General features: G+C 43.0%; 1 protein-coding gene across 4 annotated transcripts in view; it reads left to right on the top strand.

Annotated features, from left to right (window-relative positions):
- The window catches only part of esr2a (estrogen receptor 2a), a 16,542-nt gene extending 4,044 nt beyond the window's left edge, over nt 1-12,498 (top strand). The window contains exons 2-10 of one of the 4 annotated variants that reach the window (XM_019870759.1): nt 2,475-2,877; nt 2,966-3,169; nt 4,289-4,449; nt 4,655-4,771; nt 6,163-6,462; nt 7,022-7,160; nt 7,923-8,056; nt 10,053-10,236; nt 10,404-12,498. In XM_019870759.1, the coding sequence (XP_019726318.1) occupies nt 2,726-2,877; nt 2,966-3,169; nt 4,289-4,449; nt 4,655-4,771; nt 6,163-6,462; nt 7,022-7,160; nt 7,923-8,056; nt 10,053-10,236; nt 10,404-10,626 (1,614 nt within the window). In that variant the 5' untranslated portion in view covers nt 2,475-2,725 and the 3' untranslated portion in view covers nt 10,627-12,498. Of the gene's footprint in view, nt 1-2,124; nt 2,220-2,474; nt 3,170-4,288; nt 4,450-4,654; nt 4,772-6,162; nt 6,463-7,021; nt 7,161-7,922; nt 8,057-10,052; nt 10,237-10,403 lie in introns of all 4 variants that reach the window. The other 3 variants (XM_019870757.1, XM_019870758.1, XM_019870756.1) reach the window with 3 other exon arrangements.
- The last annotated feature ends 2,776 nt before the right edge of the window (nt 12,499-15,274 follow it).

The raw sequence follows: 15,274 nt of genomic DNA, 5'->3' as shown, positions 1-15,274 counted from the left end.
TTTTTTTTTTTTTTTTTTACATTTTTATTTTTTATTTTGCTGTTTTCCGAGTGTGACTCATCTGGTTTAGTAGTCACTTAGTTGGATACAGACTTAAGTTTATAGAAAACTTAATGGAAGAAGACAGTAACATTGTTTTATTTTTTTTTGGTCCACTTATCGTTTGCGCACAGTAGAGTCGATCCAAGTGAAAAGCCTTGGTGTTGAATTACCATGCCTCTTGAATCGTACCCAGAACTAAACTAACCAAACTAGTGAGCTGCGAGTCGGCGTTGTTAAACTTCAAACCGAGCGTGCATCCCCGTGTCTTTAACTTTGGGTTGTTACCTGACTTTAGAAGTCTGGTGAGACTTGATCAACCCCCAGGTGACTGAGGTAAAGTTGAACTCCCCCGACAGCGCACTTGACCTGACTCCCTTCGGTCTGTCCGTCGACCATCATTGGATCATTTTCAAAAACTTTTGAAACTTTGAACGGACAAACAATTTTTGTCTGAGCGACTGAAAACGCTGTCATGAATCCTGAACAATAACTTGAACGCAATACCTAAAATTCAGCCTCAGTGCTTTGACTTCTACGCATGAAAATAAATTGGGATGGCTGAGCATTCCATCCCAGTTTCTCACCACAGTCTTGCGCAGTACGCCAACGTTGGCATACGCTCGCCAGCATTCACCCCCGGCCAGTATTTATGATTTCACTCATGCAGAGCAGGGGATGAAACTGCAGGGATTTAATTTTTTATTTATTTATTTTTTATTTTTTAAAAGGAGTAGATAATATACTTGGCACCCAAAACCGTAGGGTGGTTAAATGTGTTTCCCATTGTCAAGTTTAGTTGTTGCAACTTTGAATAAGTGTTCCTTACTACTAATCAGTGATCACATCACAGGGTCGCTGTGTTCTGGGAACGTTGTCTTGTTTAATTCCAACGTCAATGTATAATAGATTCCGACCGTTCAACAGATGACGATACCGACATGGCGTGAAGTTCGTACTGGATAGATCACTCACTCCTTTAGTGCATGGTTAACCCTCACTCACGTCCGAACAAACTGACAATAAATGAAAGCGATGCCAAAAAGGAGCAAAGAATGTTCTCCAACTGTGAGTGAAGATGAGACGGCTGGCACCCAGGAATGATTAACTCCGCTGGGTGCGCTGTATCAGATGTTGTAAAAGCAAAGCAACACGTCTTGTACTTTCCTGGGATCCGACCTCTGTGTGTGTGTGTGTGTGTGTGTGTGTGTGTGTGTGTGTGTGTGTGTGTGTGTGTTGCCTATTGATCTAATGGGCGTCTGCCGAAAGTGCATTTGTAATCATATTTCCCATTCTGGCTAACATTTCCTACACGCTGCAAATATGCAAAATAGCGGGCAAACGCAAGATTTTTAGAGCAGAAATGGCACAGCGGGTGGCCACGATGATGATGATGGTAATTATTATTCTTATTATTATTGACCTTTAACAACTAACTTTGCGAAGATTGCATGTGGCTATGAAATGGATTTGAATTTTGAAGATACAAAAAATAGTTCTGTTGCCAAAGCGTTTTAAATAAAAAAAAAAGTGAAAATGACAACTTTCAATATTAGTGGTATGAATAAGACTAATTACTAAAATTCCGTCGGCTCACAGGCTTTTGTTTGGAATTGTAATGAGAGAAATTAGGGCAGTAAGACGAACTAGTAGTTGGCATTGCTTTTTTTTTTTTTTTTTTTTTTTTTTGTGTGTGTAACATGTATTGGCTGGCCACCAGTTCAGGCAGACTCCAGCTTACTCATCCCCCTAATGACGACAGGCACCGGAGAAAATAAATTGAAAAGATTTTCACCTCGAAGAATATTTTCTCTCGGCTGTGCACGAAGAACAGCAAAAGTTTAGGCGTTGCTTTGCATGTTTATTGTGTTTAGGGGGAAAAAAACAATTGATTCCCATGAGAAGTTCGAAAGGAGGCTAAGGAGGACCCTATTAAGTTTGTCCTGGAGACTGTAACCTTTTTTTTTAATGAGAGAACTCAAAGTGTATTTAATGGAAAATGGAACAGGGCTTTATTGTCTTATTCACTGTTAAAAAAAAAATACAAAGTGCTTACACTTAGGAATCCCTTTTCTTACTTTCAAGTTCCTCCCTCACAAAAGCTCGGAATCGGATTTAACAAAGAAACAACTCGATGTACGAAGGAAAAGTCCGAGCTGGAGTGGGCTTCAACAAATAAGGTGCAGTTTTGTGTGTGCTCGATTGTCAACAGTGATAAGCCATTAAGAAATATGCCGTTTATATTTGACAGCTTGTGCAAATAGTGTTTGGGCATACGTAAAGCAATGAGAAATGTTATTATTGTTTAGCGTCCGAGAGTGAGAGACATATCCAAAAGGTCAACTCTGCTGTGACATCATCATGATCTGCCACGATGCGCTCTCATGGCTTTTTTTTTTTTTTTTTTTTTTGGTCCATTTTTGTTTGTCTTGCAGGGATGTCCTGTCTGCCTCAGTGAGTCCCCATGGCCGTTCTAACCACTCAACATTGTCCTTTCATTGGCGTAGACCAGACACCCCTTCTCTTAATTCCGGGATATTTTGGAATATTCACCCGAGATTCTCGACATCTCGGTCGTGCATAGGACACATCCTAACACTGGAAGTTCACAGTTAAGTCAAGGTTAAGGGGCTTGGCATTCTTACAGTCGCAAAGTCGTCTCGTATCCAACACCGTGCCATCCTACATGGACGATGTCGGACGCCCAGCCTTAGAGAGACATCCTTGCGCTAGCGATGGCCACAGACAAGGCTCAGCCCCTCCTTCAGCTCCAGGAGGTGGACTCCAGTCGACTGGGCTGTCGCGTCCTCTCCCCCATCCACAGCGCCTCCTCCCCGGGTCTGTCCCTCGAAACCAGCCAGCCCATCTGTATCCCCTCCCCTTACACCGACCTCAGCCATGACTTTACCACCATCCCTTTCTACAGTCCAACTATCTTCTACACTGGGTCGGGACTTTCAGACTGCTCGCCTGTGCACCAGTCCCTAAGGCCCTCCTTATTCTGGCCCAGCCAGGGCCACATGGGCCCGCCCGGACCGCTGCATCCCTCCCAGGCACGCCCTCAGCAGAGTCAGCCTATCCAGAGTCCGTGGGCGGAGCTGTCTCCTGGGGGCTGCGAGTTGACTGCCAGGTAGGACCTTGCATCACTTTTTTTTGGGGGGGGGGGGGGCGACTATTGCTCTTTCCTGCTGCTGTGACAGATCTTCTTTTATTGATGCTGTGCGATGGAGGCAGCGTTAAAGCGCTTTGAGCACTCGCGTAGCTTTTTCCTCATCGAACCGGGACTCGGGTTTTCGCAAGAGGAACTAAACCGGGAGCTTCCAGTGGCTTAGATACAAACACATGAACAAAGATGCATTGTTTGTGGTAGACGCATCATTTTCGCTCCAATTGACTGAGATGAGATCATTTGTGGCTCAGACCTTGTTGTTCATCGCACCGTTTTGGAGTGAGAAAATATTTTGACTTTTGATCATTGATTCGATACGGAGGTAGTATCCGTTCGAACGTGATTGAGATAGCCGGTGTCCAAGGTCCAATCTGCAGTTGCACTTTGTCAGCTCTGGAAACATCCCAATGTTTCAATCAATCAGAACCAGAGCAAGAACGGAATCCAATCCGAAAATCTTGACACCACTTGTGTCACAATCCTCACCCATAAGATGATTGAATTCCGTTTGAGTACGAAGTGGAACCCGACTAATGTTGAACCACAGACAGTTCGGGATGCTTGAGGAAGCTCAAAATAATTGTTCATTGTCACTTCAGGTCGTGCGTTTCAACTTTTTTATGGGGGTCATAGGTCGACACGTTTCTTATCATCTCGCTTCCTGTCACAATTTCCCACCAATCTTTAAGAGATTTGCACCATGCCAAAACAAGAGCACGTGTATTACATGTTCAGGGTCAGTTCTCTGCTGGTCTCTCCAGTTTCAGTCGGTGTGCTTCAACTTTCTTGCGCCGTATCAGACCATGAAGAATGTCCGTTTTGAACGCTGATCTGGATTTAAGATGCGAGGGTCCAAAGTCAAATCGCCGCATGTTCACGGGTCGATTCTGCTGTTTGTTTTGTGTCACTGGATCGCATCTGAGCTTGTGCCTTATCGATTCTCATGCGGTCAAAAGTCAAATCAATAGCGCACGTTACTGGTTGACACGTTCGACCAAATGAACACACACACACACACACACGCGCTCGCCTGTCTAGTGTACACCACCATAAACCTTGACTGACACACGTGTTTGTTAGCAAGCGCAGGCGCTCCCACGAGAGCGAGGAGCTGGTGGTGTCATCGGGTGGGAAAGCAGACCTCCACTTCTGTGCCGTTTGCCAGGATTATGCCTCTGGCTACCATTATGGCGTCTGGTCTTGTGAAGGGTGTAAGGCCTTCTTCAAGAGGAGCATTCAAGGTGAGGCAAACGGAAACGTGTCTTAGTCAATGTCGCATCCTGATTTTTTTTTTTAAACATTTACTTTTGTTAATTTGCCCTGGGATTTGAGTTCCTCTTCCACAAGCTGCAGTATACGCAGAGTCTGCAAGGATGGTGTTGCTTTGAATTTGTCCTTGCTTACCTTTTATCTTGACTTTCATCTGTCCTGTCATCTTTGATTCAGGCCACAATGACTACATCTGCCCGGCAACCAATCAGTGCACCATAGACAAGAACCGTCGCAAGAGCTGCCAGGCGTGCCGCCTCCGCAAATGCTACGAAGCTGGCATGACCAAATGTGGTGAGCCATCCTTCAAAGTCCTCTACGGGGTGGTCTTTGGTTTACAACATATGATGTTAGGTTCCGAGGTTTCAAATGGCACCCAGTGAACTAAATGTCTTCCATTTTCTTCAAAGCTCACAGCACGCCTTAAAATCCGTTGCGCCTTGTGTATGGTCATGACGGTAATATGTCGACTGAAGAGGGCTCCTTGCTGGAGACATGCTTACAATATTATAACTTGCTGTTGGTTCAGTGAACTGTGTCGCTGCTTTATTAAATCACTTTTTGTTGCAGCTCCGATAAAAGGAGTGCTGTGGTGTCGTTTTTTTAAAAACGCACACTTTATTAATGGTTTTCACAGTCTCAACAAATGCAGGTACGTCTTTGTCCGTCTCCGTGGCTTCTTCCGTTCGACGTGAGAGGCGTTCATAACCGCCTCCGAAAAACGTAAATTAACGATTCTTTCAATGAAAGTACGAAAATTGAAAATAATGCATCAAAACAGAAAATCAAGTAAGGAAATCACAAAATAAATTTTGTAGGAGGGGGGCTACAGAATTTATTTTGTGACTTTCTCGTTTGTGAATACAGTACACAACAAATGAATAAATAAACACTTCTGAGACAGTCCTGTCTCCTATATTTTACTGACATCTGATTGTTCTGTTGGAACTACGTTGAAGGAAATGCCAAAATAAATTCAGTAGGGGGGCTATAGAATTTATTTTGAGATTTCCGCGCTTGATTTTCTGTTTTGATGCGTTTACAATTTTCGTAGTTTCATTGAAGGAATCGTTAATTTACGTTTTTCAGAGGCGGTCATGAACGGCTCTCGAGTCGAGCGGAAGGAGTGTAGCTCCATCAAGTGGATGCACTGTAGATTGCGTTTTATAATCCAGTGCGTCCAATATATGAAAAAATTTTCAAAATAGGCCATTCATTGAAGGTGCGCCTCATAATCCAGTGCGCCTTTTAGTGCGGAAAATACGGTAATTAAAAAAAACTAAAATGAGATTTAAAAAAGTCCTCCCACATGCTATCAACACTTTTAAACACTCACTAAAATACACCTTTTCAAATATTCCTTATCGCCTGTATGCACGCTTTTGTCAAGAAATGAGAGGCTTTGCGGCATGTTTTGGCACAACATTGTACTGCCCTGAAATTGCACAACTCTAAATCCGGACTCAATATAAAACCTTATAAAACTGTAGACAAAAAAAAGAAAACTTTGCAATAATCTGTCTAACCACAATATGGTCATATTTCACCGTGCTGTCGTGAGGACTCTGCTAGGCTAATGAGTGACCACAGCATATCGCTAACCGATCACTCCCTTTATGATCATCGCCATTCTTTCTTCTCCTGCATTTTTTTTTTTCCGCCCCATCTTGTGTCTGTTGGCTCAGGCATGCGCAAGGAGCGTGGAAACTACCGGAACCAGCAGAGGCGGCGAGTGAGTTTGTCCTCACACAGCAAGACTCACGGAGCCAAGGCGTTAACCGAACCGCCGGCTGTTTCCGAGCTCCACCCGCCCGCGTTGACCCCGGAGCAGCTAATCCAGCGAATAATGGAGGCGGAGCCGCCCGAAATCTACCTGATGAAGGATATGAGGAGGCCGCTCACCGAAGCCAACGTCATGATGTCTCTGACCAACCTCGCTGATAAGGAGCTGGTTCACATGATCAGCTGGGCCAAGAAGATCCCAGGTATGCGTTAAGGGTTATAGGTCACAGTCATGATGGAAAATGTATCATTTTCATACAAAGAGGGCACAGTCATGACTAATATGAGAGCTAATGCAAGCAAACTGGGTCTTGATGGCACTCTGTCAAGTCATCACAGCCAACCTTTAGATCGGACCCTGCCTGTCCTGTTCTTGCCTTGCGCCGCCCTGTCCGATCTCCTGTCTCGACTTGATTCTATATGCTTTCCTCATTGGGTGTAGCGCTGCCTTCCTGGTCCATGTGTGCAAAAAAAAAAAAAAAAAAAAAATCCAACTCCAATGATCATTGTTGTCATTTACTGTTGTTCTCTTTTGTCTATCCATCTGAAAGTCCAACCGCGTTTCTGACAAATAATCACCTGAGGAAGTACATCAAACTCTTCTTTTGCCCAGAAAAACTGTTCCAAGATTTAAAAAAAAAAAAAATACAGATCCATTGTGGTGCTTGACCAAGCAAAAAAAAAAAAGAAAGAAAAAAAAGCAAAGATGTTTGACATGTCAGCGCTAAGCATTGCACACATCCCACACTGTGACCTCTTCAGGGTTTGTGGAGCTCAGTCTTCTGGACCAGGTGCACATGTTGGAGTGCTGTTGGCTGGAGGTGCTAATGATAGGACTGATGTGGAGGTCGGTCAACCACCCGGGGAAACTCATCTTCTCTCCTGACCTCAGTCTGAGCAGGTACTCGATTTCTTATCCTGACTTCAACACCTGACAACGTTGTGGTCTCACAAAGAATTCATTGAAATAGGTTCAGATTCCAACCTTTATCACTGAAGAGGTTGTGGGGGGGGGGGATAAAAAAATGTTGACGATGCGGTTGCTCTAATCCCATTCCCTTGTTCACCAGGGGATGTTGTTTATCCGGTGACTGATATGAGATTCTGTGATAGGCTTTCGATTCATTTCACAAGCAATATCATCCAGTTTGGCATCCCATATTTGAATATAATATCATGGCTCTGAAAATATCTTACCGCGAGCTGCTGATTGAGTATTCCAGCTCCCAAAAAAACGGGCTTAATATGGCTTGAGGGTAGAAATCTAAATCAACCGAAAAAAAAATTGCAATTCCTTCAGAAATTGAGCCAGTCATGTTTGCAAAGAAAGCGATGAATTGCAGGCTGATCACACTGGTTAATACGGTTTGAATTAAAAAAAAAAGGCAAGTTTGCTGTATACTGTACAGTAAAAAAGAAAGAGAGGAGAGAGGTGGGCAATTGCAGTACTGAGAAGAAAATAGTTGGCATTAGTTTTTGTTAAAAAAAACAGCCAAATATTCTGCTGTAACAATGGTTGAACAAAGGATCCACCGTGACTCCTCGTAACATTAACGCAAATGCTTGACTTGCTCTGCATTCACTCAACTATTCTCCTTTCAGTTTCTCCGTGGAAGTTTTCTGTCCTGAAGAGGAAATAACAACGGTTGTATTTGTGTGGCAGGGAAGAGGGCAGCTGCGTCCAGGGCTTCGCGGAGATCTTTGACATGCTCGTAGCCGCCACATCCAGGGTGAGAGAACTCAAGCTGCAGAGGGAGGAGTTTGTCTGCCTCAAGGCCATGATCCTCCTTAACTCCAGTGAGTCAACACAAAGACAGACACGCACTGCCGCCGCTGCTGCATGTGTGTCTAGCCGTACCCTTGCCTAACGTTGTTGCGGATGATGTGGTCCAGTTACAACAGGACACTGCGTTTGTGGCAATCAGTCGGGCAGTGCTGTGCTGGGCTGTCTTCCTTTGAGCTACTCGCACAGTTGAACGGGGTTCGTGTTTTTTCTCCTCCAGCACAGCTTTCATCATGTCTCATCATTTGTGTAATAACCGTGAGTCAGAAAATAAAATGAATTCGTGTTACCGGAGCTCTGCAGAGCACACGTAGCATTATCTCCCTCCCTCCCCCAAAAGACATCTGATTTAATGAATATATCTGGACCAATTTGAATGGCTCTTTCCGTTGCTCCTTTGACAGAGCTTTTGGAGGATCAGCCGAGCACATGAACAATGTCGGTCTTCATGGAGCTGATTAAAAAAAAAAAAAAAAGTTTGGGGTTAAAATGTGCGCATAGAATATACTGAGATAAAAAGAAATGTTATAAAGAAGGGCCTGAAGATTTTTACAGGAGCCGTGGGGAGCTTCTTCCATTGGGAGTGTTCGTATTTGCTCTATGATGGCTTAGTCTTTCAGACAATTGCTTGAAAGTGGCTTTGGATCTTTGCCCAGCTGATCATGTCATGGGCTGGGAAACGGGGGCAGTTATTATGTAAATTTGCCCCCGCTGCGTAAGAGTGCAACAGCAGTGCAGCACCGCTCGCTCAGAGCCGCATTTTCAGAAATAGGCACATAAAAGATTTATGCGGTTGTTTAATTTTACCCTCGATGACTTGGAAGGCGAGCCAGTGACCCAACTATTTGTATACAAACAATAAAAAGTCAATTTTTAATCACGTGAAATCCAGCTCTTGCAACAGAGACATTTATAGAACTTCTGAATGAAAAAGAGTTTTCTGCAAAGACTTTTTTTATGGAAAACAATCTATCAAAAGTCACATTTTATGAGATTCGTGGTTTCAACATCTTATTTTACAGGCCCAGAGAAGTCATTAAACGGGCCGTTTTCACTTTGCAGTTACTGTTGAATGTGCTTCAGTGCTGCTCGTGTAAAGTCTTGCAAGGAGAAAAAAAAACCTCCAGTTCCTTCCAGGTTGTGAATGATCATTAAAATTCTTTGACATGAATATTCTTTGATCAAAAGTGCAAAACATTTTGCACCATTATCCCTTGACTTTAGTGTTCGGAGCTGAAAACGCTCAAAATGCTCAAGTTCTCACTCTGCGTGAGTCGGTGAACAGTGCCGAAAGCTACTGGCTGGCTGACTGAAGACCCTCTGATGTATTTAGCCGCTGAAAGGACGAAAGTGTTCCCGCAGGGCCCGATGGAGACCAAAAACAGATGTCGGACTTTGAAAGAATCTCTATGCGGACATCAAAATACGCTGCGATTTGAACCTGCAGAGAAGACAGTCTTTATTTAACCTTCAGTACTCGGGTTCAAATCAGGTGAAAAAGGAAGACTGCTACTTTCTCTCGGCCAAATATGAAGAGAGACTTTTTTTGGTGTCTTTAAGCAATACCACTCTTCATTTTGAATGACAGCAGAAAAAAAAAACCCCAAACAAGGTTGTGATTTTCTTTTCAGCGCGCTCTTAGTTGCATTTGTCATCGGCCCTTTCGATGTTCCGAGGGCTCGATTCAATTTTCAATGAGATCCACTCCAAGATGTCTGTGGGTTTTGCTGTTCAAGTTGACATGAGTTCTTGTTACTTATCAGCACTCTGGTGATCAAGGTCAAATCGTGCATATCCCTTTTCACTGCTCTATATTTAAACCAGCAGTCCTCAAATCTTATCAGTGATGTTGTGGCGGACTCCAGACGTCACCTGTGCGAGTCTGAACATGAGATGTGGCCAGCAGCTTCGTCATACCTTTCGGAATGATCTTGCAAATGGACAAAGCATCCATTCAGAAAGATCCTTCCCCTCTCACGTGTTTTTTTTTTGTTGTTGTTTCGTTTGCAGACATGTGCCTCGCCTCTTCTGAGGGCAACGATGAGCTGCAGAGCCGCTCCAAGCTGCTGCGCCTTCTCGACACCGTGACCGACGCCCTCGTGTGGGCCATCGCCAAAACGGGCCTCACGTTCCGCCAGCAGTACACCCGCTTGGCCCACTTACTCATGCTGCTCTCGCATATCCGACACGTCAGGTGAGGGATTCGACATCTGAGATGTACTGTAGTTGTATTCGTACAGGCGCTTGCCCTTATAAATATATCCTGATACTACAACACCGATACCACTTCAAGAGCCAGATATACATCTTCCCAATAATAATAATAAATCCTAATTTTATTCTTTCTTTTTCCATGAGCAGCAACAAGGGCATGGATCATCTCCACTGCATGAAAATGAAGAACATGGTGCCTTTGTATGACTTGCTGCTGGAGATGTTGGATGCCCACATCATGCACAGCTCCCGGCTACCTAGCAGGGCTCCGCAGCAGGAGTCCTCGGAGCAGCAGGATGTTCCTGCCAAGCACGAGGATTCCACCAGCGCCTCCTCCGATAGCTGCACGACCAGAGGTGATGCCCCGTAGCCATCCAGTCACGTCTTGGCTTTGAAACGCATTCACATGCCATGATTTCTATCACTTTGCCTAAAAGTTGGTTAGAGTAAGAATTAAAAAAAAAAAAAGACTGTGATGAGATGTTTTGAAATTCAGTCATTTGAATGTAGAAGCTCATGATTTTCTTTGCACAACGATTTTACATCTTTCAAAAATGTTAACTCGTGCAGTACTGTATTTATTGCCTTACCGCATCAAGGCCTATAAGTACCGCCCGTACTCAGTTAGGTGGCAACTGGCTCAATTGTGAAAAGATAATTGAATTTCAGCAATGGAAAAGAGACAAAAACAACTTGCTGTTTACTTAACTCACATTTGTGTACCAAATTGGTCCATGCCGGTGCCATCTCGATCCTTTTTATTTTGAGCCGCCTCCTTAGTTAGCCTGATTGATCTTTTCTGTTGCTGTGCTCTTTCGTGTTTATTGCTAAAGGACATACCATTAGGGCCCTCTCGACGTTGAAAACTTCATCCGAAGGTAGTGCCTTAAATCCTGCTTTTTGGATAAAGGGAATAAAAGGGCGCTGGATGTCTCCAACATTTGCCTTAACTAATTATTCAGACCAGTTTACAAAGTAGATGATCAATTTCTATGTTCACAAAAAAAAAAAAGTATGGGACCAGATACACAAACTAGAGGAAATGGCGATGAATTATTTATTTGTTTATTTTTTTAAATTGCGCCTGCCTGTGTCCTGAGCCCAAGGCAAGATTGACAGAACCCACAAAATGTGCTTGCGCGACATTCGATTGGTTGTGGTTAAAATGGCACATCAAAAGAACAGGCAGGATTAACACACGTCAGAACATTATTTCTTTGGGGTCGTACAAAAGTGTGGATGGAGATTCCCGACCAAAGCCAGTATTCAAAGTGCCTGTCGGATTGTCCTAATGGCCAGCAGAGGGCGTCCTCATTAATTCCAGCATACATAGATCTCAATTATGACTCATTCAATGGCATAGGTAGACATTGTCTGGCCGAAAATATCCGTCCTAATGGCCGCGGCAGGAGTTTTAAATGCAATACAGCAAGGGGAGCCAGACTAGTTTTACCGGCAGTTGAAAGGATGCCAAACGGGAGCCTACCGTTCAAGGTCAACACTGGCGTACCAAGTGAGGCACGGTAGCAGACAGCTCAACCCGTCAGTGACCAACAGAAAACAAAACCACCAAGTAATTTCCATCAAAACTTTAATTCAGCTTGACAATACTTTTTTTCAGTTTGTCACTCTCCAACAAAAAGGGTAAAAAATTGGAGGTTATGTTAAAAAAAAAAAAAAAAGTGTTTTTTTTTTTTTTTTTTTTGGTCAAGTTTATAACCACAACTGTATTTCTGGCAAAGTTGCACTTACCTGTTAGAATTTTGATTGAGGGGGGGAAAAACTATTTTTGTATCCTCTTGTAGCTTTTGCTATTTGTATGCTTTGTCAAAATAATGAAATGTTCACTGAATGTTTTGTGAAAGAGAAAAAAAAAAATCAAGGTTGCAAATATGTACCAGTTCAGCCTGTCTGCTTTGTGCTATTTTTGCATGAATTATCACCGCGTCATATTTGGTGTTCACTTACTTAACCGCCATGCTTCAATAAGTAACATTTTAAAGTGAAAAGACAGCCGGCCAATGTGTTAATCATGAAATCATCTCGCAAACACTCTTTGTTGTACAGTACCAATAGCTGGAAGTGTGAAGGAGAGGGGTTCTTTTCACGATCATCGCCTTACTTGACGTAAAATAAGCGACAGGTGACACAGATACTGGTCATGCTTATTGATGTTCAGAAATGTAAACTTGGAATGCACATGAGTACACTTAGACAATAAATGATTGTGTCATTGGCAAAACATGATTTCATTGAAAGCCTCTGAATGTGTTGTCAGTATTTGCTTCCACAGGCAGAAAAATGGTCTGAATGATGCCACGCAGACTCACGCAGTAGGTACACTGACTTGCACAGTATGACACCACCTCACGTCCTGAACCCCCCCCCCCCCCCAAAAAAAATTGCGAATGAGGTGTGAGGTTAGCAGTGTGGCCTGGTGATGAACTGGTTATCGCGTCACTCTCACAACGCAGAGGTGTAGGGTTCGATTCTGGCAGTATAGTAAGGCGTTTCTGGCACGAAAAAAACGACACTATATATAGTCTGCCGTTTTTGGCACGAAAAAAATGACATAGTATAGTAAGGCGTTTTTAGCCGAAAAAAACGACATAGTATAGTAAGGCGTTTTTGGCACGAAAAAAACGACAGTATAGGAAGGCGTTTTTAGCCGAAAAAAACGACATAGTATAGTAAGGCGTTTTTGGCACGAAAAAAACGACAGTATAGGAAGGCGTTTTTAGCCGAAAAAAACGACATAGTATAGTAAGGCGTTTTTGGCACGAAAAAAACGACAGTATAGGAAGGCGTTTTTAGCCGAAAAAAACGACATAGTATAGTAAGGCGTTTTTGGCACGAAAAAAACGACAGTATAGGAAGGCGTTTTTAGCCGAAAAAAACGACATAGTATAGTAAGGCGTTTTTGGCACGAAAAAAACGACAGTATAGGAAGGCGTTTTTAGCCGAAAAAAACGACATAGTATAGTAAGGCGTTTTTGGCACGAAAAAAACGACAGTATAGGAAGGCGTTTTTAGCCGAAAAAAACGACATAGTATAGTAAGGCGTTTTTGGCACGAAAAAAACGACAGTATAGGAAGGCGTTTTTAGCCGAAAAAAACGACATAGTATAGTAAGGCGTTTTTGGCACGAAAAAAACGACAGTATAGGAAGGCGTTTTTAGCCGAAAAAAACGACATAGTATAGTAAGGCGTTTTTGGCACGAAAAAAACGACAGTATAGGAAGGCGTTTTTAGCCGAAAAAAACGACATAGTATAGTAAGGCGTTTTTGGCACGAAAAAAACGACAGTATAGGAAGGCGTTTTTAGCCGAAAAAAACGACATAGTATAGTAAGGCGTTTTTGGCACGAAAAAAACGACAGTATAGGAAGGCGTTTTTAGCCGAAAAAAACGACATAGTATAGTAAGGCGTTTTTGGCACGAAAAAAACGACAGTATAGGAAGGCGTTTTTAGCCGAAAAAAACGACATAGTATAGTAAGGCGTTTTTGGCACGAAAAAAACGACAGTATAGGAAGGCGTTTTTAGCCGAAAAAAACGACATAGTATAGTAAGGCGTTTTTGGCACGAAAAAAACGACAGTATAGGAAGGCGTTTTTAGCCGAAAAAAACGACATAGTATAGTAAGGCGTTTTTGGCACGAAAAAAACGACAGTATAGGAAGGCGTTTTTAGCCGAAAAAAACGACATAGTATAGTAAGGCGTTTTTGGCACGAAAAAAACGACAGTATAGGAAGGCGTTTTTAGCCGAAAAAAACGACATAGTATAGTAAGGCGTTTTTGGCACGAAAAAAACGACAGTATAGGAAGGCGTTTTTAGCCGAAAAAAACGACATAGTATAGTAAGGCGTTTTTGGCACGAAAAAAACGACAGTATAGGAAGGCGTTTTTAGCCGAAAAAAACGACATAGTATAGTAAGGCGTTTTTGGCACGAAAAAAACGACAGTATAGGAAGGCGTTTTTAGCCGAAAAAAACGACATAGTATAGTAAGGCGTTTTTGGCACGAAAAAAACGACAGTATAGGAAGGCGTTTTTAGCCGAAAAAAACGACATAGTATAGTAAGGCGTTTTTGGCACGAAAAAAACGACAGTATAGGAAGGCGTTTTTAGCCGAAAAAAACGACATAGTATAGTAAGGCGTTTTTGGCACGAAAAAAACGACAGTATAGGAAGGCGTTTTTAGCCGAAAAAAACGACATAGTATAGTAAGGCGTTTTTAGCACGAAAAAAACGACCATGAAAACAAAGGCTTTTTGAGCCAAAAAAAACGGCCATGTATAGTAAGGCGTTTTTAACACAAAAAAACAACCATGTATACTAAGGCGATGTAGCTAAAAGAAATGACCATGTACAGTGTTAAGTGTATTTTAACACATCACTGAGCGGGGTTTGAACCCGCATTGTCTGGACCGAAAGCCAGCATGTAGACCTCTAAACCACCAGTGAATGTGATTTGCATTGCACTATAAGCGTATTTGACATGCTTTTTTTTTTTTGTGAGTTTCCAGGAAAAGGTAAGTGTTTGATGTATTTTCACTTGTCACTGGACGGGGTTTGAACCCGCGCTGCTTGGGTGGAAAGCCGGCGGGTATACCTCTACACTACCAGTGACTGTGACTTGCTCTGCACTATAGGCGTATCTGACATGCACTCCGGAGGGTTTGCAGGAAAAGTGTTCAGTGTCTTTTCACACAATACTGAGCTGGGTTTGAACCCGCATTGCCTGGACCGAAAGCCGGCGTGTATACCTCTACACCACCGGTGACTGGCAGCGCGTTTTGGTCAGATACGATGCCGTCTATGAAGGTTTGGTGTTGGATTTTCCGATGTCACCTGGTGGAGATTGATCCCATGCTACCAGCCAACGAATCAGATGTGTGTACCACAACACCATGTGTGACTGGGTCTTTTTTTTGCCCAAAAAACTGGCCACGTACAGTAATTGTTTTTCACCGAAAAAGAACAACCATGTATAGTAAGGCGTCTTTGGCACGAAAAAA

The sequence above is a fragment of the Hippocampus comes genome, unplaced genomic scaffold (genome assembly GCF_001891065.2).
Source record: "Hippocampus comes isolate QL1 unplaced genomic scaffold, H_comes_QL1_v1.1 scaffold243, whole genome shotgun sequence".
Lineage (NCBI taxonomy): Eukaryota > Metazoa > Chordata > Actinopteri > Syngnathiformes > Syngnathidae > Hippocampus > Hippocampus comes.
The sequence above is the reverse complement of the archived record's forward strand: the minus strand, read 5'-3'. Positions and strand labels throughout refer to the sequence as shown.